Raw genomic sequence first — 7,987 nt, forward strand, 5'->3', positions numbered from 1 at the left:
CCTAGACATGGATCTTCAGAAAGTGTTTATTCCGGCAGAAAAAGCTCTGGAAATCCAGACCATGGTCAAGGAGATTCTGAAACCGGCAAGAGTGTCGATTCATCAATGCACTCGAGTGCTAGGGAAGATGGTTGCGGCTTACGAAGCCATTCCGTTTGGCAAGTTTCATGCCCGCGTGTTTCAGTGGGACCTACTGAACAAATGGTCCGGGTCTCACCTGCACATGCACCGGAAAATAAGTCTATCTTCAAGGACCAGAATTTCTCTCCTGTGGTGGCTGCAAAGTTCTCACCTTCTAGAGGGACGGAGGTTCGGAATCCAGAATTGGGTCCTGCTGACCACAGATGCAAGTCTCCGAGGCTGGGGTGCAGTCACACAAGGAAGAAGTTTCCAGGGAAAATGGTCAAGCCAGGAATCTTGTCTCCACATAAATGTTCTGGAGTTAAGAGCCATTTACAACGGCCTTCTGCAAGCGAAAAACCTTCTTCAAGATCTACCTGTCCTGATTCAGTCGGACAACATCACGGCGGTGGTGTACGTAAACCGCCACGGCGGAACAAAGAGCAGAGCGGCAATGGCGGTGGCCACAAGAGTTCTCCGCTGGGTGGAAAAGCACGTGACCACTCTGTCAGCGGTCTTCCTTCCGGGCTTGGACAACTGGGAAGCAGACTTCCTCAGCAGACACGATCTCCATCCAGGAGAGTGGGCCCTTCATCAAGAGGTATTTGCAGAAGTGACAAGGCGTTGGGGAATTTCTCACATAGACATGATGGCATCTCGCCTCAACAAGAAGCTTCCGAGGTATTGTTCCAGGTCAAGGGACCCCCAAGCCAGTGCAGTGGACGCCCTGGTAACTCCATGGGTGTTTCAGTTGGTGTATGTGTTCCCTCCACTTCCTCTCATTACAAAGGTGTTGAGGATCATAAGACGAACAAGGGTTCCAGCAGTGCTCGTCGTTCCAGATTGGCCACGGAGGGCCTGGTATCCGGATCTTCAGGAATTGCTCATAGAAGATCCTTGGCCGCTTACTCTCAAAGAGGACCTGTTACTGCAGGGGCCATGCGTATTTCAGGACTTACGGCGGCTGCGTTTGACGGCGTGGAGGTAGAACGCCAAATCCTAGCTCGTAAAGGTATTCCCGGGGAAGTCATCCCCACTCTTCTTAAGGCTAGAAAGGAGGTCACGGCGAAGCATTATCACCGTATTTGGAGAAAATATGTGTCGTGGTGTGAGCAAAAGAAGCTCCTGCGGAGGAGTTTCACCTGGGTCGTTTTCTCCATTTTCTGCAGGCAGGCGTGGATGCAGGCCTGAAATTGGGTTCCATCAAGGTGCAGATTTCGGCTTTATCTATTTTCTTTCAAAAAGAATTGGCCGCCCTTCCTGAAGTTCAGACTTTCGTGAAGGGAGTGCTGCATATCCATCCTCCGTTTGTGCCACCTGTGGCACCGTGGGATCTTGACGTGGTATTGCAATTTCTTATGTCTCACTGGTTTGAACCTTTGCGAAAGGTTGAGTTAAAATTACTCACTTGGAAAGTGGCCATGCTTTTGGCCTTAGCGTCCGCCAGACGGGTGTCAGAATTGGCGGCTTTGTCTCACAAGAGCCCATATTTGATTTTCCATGTGGATAGAGCGGAATTGAGGACTCGTCAACAATTTCTGCCGAAGGTGGTTTCTTAGTTTCACATAAACCAACCTATTGTGGTGCCTGTGGCTACGGATGCTGTAGCAGTGCCAAAATCTCTTGATGTCGTGAGCGCTTTGAAAATTTATGTCGCCAGAACGGCTCTTGTTAGGAAAACGGAGGCTCTGTTTTGTCCTGTATGCTTCCAACAAGATTGGAAATCCCTCTACCAAGCAGACTATTGCGCGCTGGATTTGTAATACGATTCAGCACACTCATTCTTCGGCTGGGTTGCCGTTGCCGAAGTCAGTAAAGGCCCATTCTACCAGGAAGGTGGGCTCATCTTGGGTGGCTGCCCGAGGGGTCTCGGCACTTCAACTTTGCCGAGCAGCTACGTGGTCGGGTTCAAACACTTTTGCTAAGTTCTACAAGTTTGATACCCTGGCTGATGAGGACCTCATGTTTGCTCAATCGGTGCTGCAGAGTCATCCGCACTCTCCCACCCGGTCTGGAGCTTTGGTATAGACCCCATGGTCCTTTTGGAGTCCCCAGGATCCTCTAGGACGTAAGAGAAAATAGGATTTTAATACCTTCCGGCAAATCCTTTTCTCCTAGTCCGTAGAGGATGCTGGGCACCCATCCCAGTGCGTACTGTTACTTGCAGTTGTATTGTTGGTTATTGTTTTCGGTTACACGACGGTTGTGTATCGGTTATGTTCAGCTTGTTGCTGTTTTTAGTTCATGCTGTTAACTGGTATGGCTTAAAAGCCATGTTGTACGGTGTGTTGTGGTGTGGGCTGGTGTGTTTCTCCCCCTTGGTTAACAAAAATCCTTTTCCTCGAAATGTCCGTCTCCCTGGGCACAGTTCCTATAACTGAGGTCTGGAGGAGGGGCATAGAGGGAGGAGCCAGTTCACACCCATTCAAAGTCTTATAGTGTGCCCATGTCTCCTGAGGATCCCGTCTATACACCACGGTCCTTTTGGAGTCCCCAGCATCCTCTACGGACTAGGAGAAAAGGATTTACCGGTAGGTATTAAAATCCTATTTTAATGTCTCCTCTCCGGTAGAAGCCCGGAGAGGAGACGCTGCAGGAGACTTCAGAGGGCGGGGCCGAGCTGTGACATCCTCAAGCCCCACCCCCACATCCAGAAAATGCTGCGATTCGCGTGTCTGGGGAAGCGGGCCAGGCTAAAATTACGCGATTCGCGTCATTTTAACTCCTTCCCCACTCCACGGACCCACGAACTCAGTAGAGTATCTCTCCATCCTGTCTGCATCACTAGGATGTGAGCAGAATGCGGGAGACTTGCCTACTCTTCTGGGGGAGCGGGGGCTACCCCATAAACTGGGAGCCTCCTGCAGCTTCCGGGAGAGTAGGCAAGAATGAGTTAATATATGGCTATCGGGATCTCAGCGTTCAGGATATCGACCCCGACATCTGGTAAATGCCGGCGGTGTGAATACCAATCGCTCCACGGTAATCCCACTTGGATGGTGGGTCTGCGCCACCACCTGAGAGAGAATAGAACCCTGAGTGTGGTGAGTGCATCGACTCCGTGACAGCCAGCATCCCATCAGCTGGCATATCATACTGAACCCATTAATTCTTGCTAGTAACACCAGTAAGAAGTATAGGTGAAGAAGGGGAAATCTGTACCCCAAAAAGAGGCAAACTAATATTGTATAACAGTATAAAAGTCTATTAGTGGCCATAAGAAAAGTATATTAAGGGTTCTTAAATTGTGTTAAATGGCTGCTGTATACATTTGTTTTTAAAACAGTGAAAAAATTATACCAAGTTTTTTTTGGGTTTTTGCACATGGCATGCTCTACTTAAATTAAGGGTGCATAAAAATGCCAATACATAGGTTTTTGTGGCATTTTAAGGCACTTTTTAAAAAAGCTTTAAAAATCACCTGTAACTTCCACCTGCAAGCATAAAACACCTTTCCCATTCATAAAACACCCCAATATACCTGTCCCACATCTTGAAACCGATTATTCTACACTTTGCAGAATTTTACCCCAGCAATTACAAGCAGTAGCGTATCCTGCGGTGGGTCTGCAGTGCAGTCCAAATGTCAAATAGGGGAGCAACACCAACTGTCATCCCAAACTGATGAACTGCCAGTTGGTGTGGCTCTCCTATTTGAAATTTGGGTTGCGCTGCAGCCCCAGCTCTGGAGCCACCACTGATTACATGTAATTTTTGGCCAAATAAAACAAATTAAAAAAATTCTACAGCTAATTAAAAAGTGCCTAAATAGTCTTTAGGGGAGTGTCCATGGGGTTCTGAAGCAATTCCCAATGTTTTTACCTTAAAATAGGGATTTCCCCAACATCGCACCTGCTCAGGGGTACTCGGAAAAAAAATCCCCTTTAAATCCCATGGAGAATTTTTGCGTGTCAACTTTTGCAGATAGTTGAATAGGTTCATTATTTCGGCTCTGTTTAACACATGAAAAGGGGTTATTGTAGCTGATTGAATTCTCCCCTAAAAGTCAGTATTACAAATGATAGCGTGTGACAATGCTGAGGTGCATGCTTGACATAGTTCAGGTTTCATGTGCACCTATCTTCTTCCATTATGCAAGAATGTAAGAAAAAGAAATACTAATTTAAGGAATAAAATCTAAACAAATAAGTAACAGCTGTAAAATAAAGAAAAGAGGGGGAAAAATACCCTTTGTATGAGTTTTACGCAGTCATGGAAAAATGTCTAAAATGCACCGATAATAAATGAGATCTAAAACTGGAATGTTCTGTAGTCAGCATGTCGACATACAAAATGTCGACATTGTGGATGTATGCTGACACATTAAATTAGGATTAAGCATAGAGTTAAGTGTAGAAGCAAATAGGGTTAGGGTTAGACTGGAATACAAGTGTTGACATCTTGACTGTCGAGAGTCATAATGTTGACGTATTGAACAGGTCAACATTTTGTCAGTGCTGAAATTGGGAATGTCGACATTCTGAACATACCATCATTCTGTCCAGTTACGTTTGCCTTCTCATAAATAACCCTAGTACTCTAATCTGCATATTGTTAAATAATAATACTTACCCTACACAGTTCTGAATAGCTGGTTGTTGTGGATATCCCTTAGACGAGCTCAGCATTTTACCATGTACTGAAAAAAGTCCGCCAATAATAATGTCACCATGAGCCCTTGCTCCTACAAAATCATCAGGCATCAAACAGCAGTTTAATCCAGTCACTAGTGTCCCAATGGTGATAGACAGTCCATACAGTGCCATGTCTCTGGAGCACAATAATGCTTCTGGATTAGAATTTGTACACACTTTCTATGTCATCTGCTAACAAGCAGAACAAGCTGGATTCACCTTGCTTAAATGAATCTGTTATGGGTACAGCTGCTTCTTTGTTTCTGTAAAGCTTCTACATGCTCAGATAACTAATCTAGATTAAGATAACACGCACATAAATGGCATTATTTACAAATAACAGTAGTACAAAAACGTTATAATGGCTATTGAATATTATGGCATCTGTTCCATTACCTCTCATCAACCTTGCAGACAGTACAATGAACAAATCCATTTATCCTGCTATCTTTATTTACATTGATTATTTTGGGGATTTTGATGCATGTCTTATTTCTAAGCTTTAGGCAAATGTAGAGCTATAAAACTACATATGTTTAATCTCAAATTGCTGATATCATGTTAATAACTTTTAAGGGATGAAAGACAGAGCAAAATGTAAATCTCTTTATGATCGCCATGCTTATGAAATAATATACTGTATGATGTTCCAGTTTGTACCTAGCCCTGAGAATGCATTGGGTTATTTCAATGATTCTGTGCTATTGTTAAACAGTAGTTTACGCATTATGCTTTCTTCTATACATATTGTACTGTCAATTAATGGCTTTGTAGTTACAAACTGATACAGAAAAGAATGCACCCTGGATTGTTATAATAGATAAATGGAAAGAGTGAATGTACACCTTCAACTCATGATTATTATTTTTTTCCAAAACAACATTAACAATTGAAGATTATTTTTTACATAGCTAAGTCAATAACATCTGGTGAAAAAAATAAATGAAAAAATATGCTTTTGGGGTCTAGCACCCCCATAGTGTCCATATTAGAGATGAGCGGGTTCGGTTTCTCTGAATCCGAACCCGCCCGAACTTCATGTTTTTTTACACGGGTCCGAGCGACTCGGCTCTTCCCGCCTTGCTCGGTTAACCCGAGCGCGCCCGAACGTCATCATCACGCTGTCGGATTCTCGCGAGGCTCGGATTCTATCGCGAGACTCGGATTCTATATAAGGAGCCGCGCGTCGCGGCCATTTTCACACGTGCATTGAGATTGATAGGGAGAGGACGTGGCTGGCGTCCTCTCCGTTTAGAAATTAAAATAGATAGGAGAGTGAGAGTGAGACACTTCATTTACTTACTGGAGCTTAGGAGGAGTTATACTAGTGACTGATGACCAGTGACCTGACCACCAGTGCAGTTTTATAATTTATTATTATTTAATAATCCGTTCTGTTCTTGTTCTCTGCCTGAAAAAAACGATACACAGTGACTCAGTCACACTCACATACCATATCTGTGCTCAGCCCAGTGTGCTGCATCATCTATGTATAATATCTGACTGTGCTCACACAGCTTAATTGTGGGGGAGACTGGGGAGCAGTTATAGGTTATAGCAGGAGCCAGGAGTACATATTAAACAGTGCACACTTTTGCTGCCAGAGTGCCACTGCCAGTGTGACTGACCACTGACCACTGTGACCAGTGACCTGACCACACTGACCACCAGTATAGTATATTGTGATTGAATGTCTGCCTGAAAAAGTACACTCGTCGTGTGACTTGTGTGGTGTTTTTTTATTCTATAAAAATTAAAAAACTCATTCTGCTGACAGACAGTGTCCAGCAGGTCCGTCATTATATAATATATACCTGTCCGGCTGCAGTAGTGATATATATATATTTTTTATATCATTATTTATCATCCAGTCTATACTAGCAGCAGACACAGTACGGTAGTTCACGGCTGTAGCTACCTCTGTGTCGGCACTCGGCAGTCCATCCATAATTGTATACCACCTACCCGTGGTTTTTTTTTTCTTTCTTCTTTATACATACTACATCTCATTATCATCCAGTCTATATTAGCAGCAGACACAGTACAGTACGGTAGTCCACGGCTGTAGCTACCTCTGTGTCGGCACTCGGCAGTCCATCCATAATTGTATACCACCTACCCGTGGTTTTTTTTTTCTTTCCTCTTTATACATACTACATCTCATTATCAACCAGTCTATATTAGCAGCAGACACAGTACGGTAGTTCACGGCTGTAGCTACCTCTGTGTCGGCACTCGGCAGTCCATCCATAATTGTATACCACCTACCCGTGGTTTTTTCTTTCTTTCTTCTTTATACATACATACTACATCTCATTATCATCCAGTCTATATTAGCAGCAGACACAGTACAGTACGGTAGTCCACGGCTGTAGCTACCTCTGTGTCGGCACTCGGCAGTCCATCCATAATTGTATACCACCTACCCGTGGTTTTTTTTTTCTTTCTTCTTTATACATACTACATCTCATTATCAACCAGTCTATATTAGCAGCAGACACAGTACAGTACGGTAGTCCACGGCTGTAGCTACCTCTGTGTCGGCACTCGGCAGTCCATCCATAATTGTATACCACCTACCCGTGGTTTTTTTTTTCTTTCTTCTTTATACATACTACATCTCATTATCATCCAGTCTATATTAGCAGCAGACACAGTACAGTACGGTAGTCCACGGCTGTAGCTACCTCTGTGTCGGCACTCGGCAGTCCATCCATAATTGTATACCACCTACCCGTGGTTTTTTTTTTCTTTCTTCTTTATACATACTACATCTCATTATCAACCAGTCTATATTAGCAGCAGACACAGTACAGTACGGTAGTCCACGGCTGTAGCTACCTCTGTGTCGGCACTCGGCAGTCCATCCATAATTGTATACCACCTACCCGTGGTTTTTTTTTCTTTCTTCTTTATACATACTACATCTCATTATCATTTTTTGGAAGGGACATCCTGCGTGACACTGCAGTGCCACTCCTAGATGGGCCCGGTGTTTGTGTCGGCCACTAGGGTCGCTTATCTTACTCACACAGCTACCTCATTGCGCCTCTTTTTTTCTTTGCGTCATGTGCTGTTTGGGGAGGGTTTTTTGGAAGGGACATCCTGCGTGACACTGCAGTGCCACTCCTAGATGGGCCTGGTGTTTGTGTCGGCCACTAGGGTCGCTTATCTTACTCACACAGCTACCTCATTGCGCCTCTTTTTTTCTTTGCGTCATGTGCTGTTTGGGG

At 44.4% G+C, this 7,987-nt stretch overlaps 1 protein-coding gene across 1 annotated transcript in view; it reads right to left on the reverse strand.

The window, feature by feature from the left end:
• Window positions 1-4,886, reverse strand: part of GPRC6A (G protein-coupled receptor class C group 6 member A) — a 143,301-nt gene extending 138,415 nt beyond the window's left edge. Inside the window, exon 1 of the mRNA XM_063919332.1 lies at window positions 4,693-4,886. Within this exon, the coding sequence (XP_063775402.1) occupies window positions 4,693-4,886 (194 nt within the window). The remainder of the gene's footprint in view (window positions 1-4,692) is intronic.
• Between the last annotated feature and the right edge of the window lie 3,101 nt (window positions 4,887-7,987).

The sequence above is a fragment of the Pseudophryne corroboree genome, chromosome 4, assembly GCF_028390025.1.
Source record: "Pseudophryne corroboree isolate aPseCor3 chromosome 4, aPseCor3.hap2, whole genome shotgun sequence".
NCBI lineage: Eukaryota > Metazoa > Chordata > Amphibia > Anura > Myobatrachidae > Pseudophryne > Pseudophryne corroboree.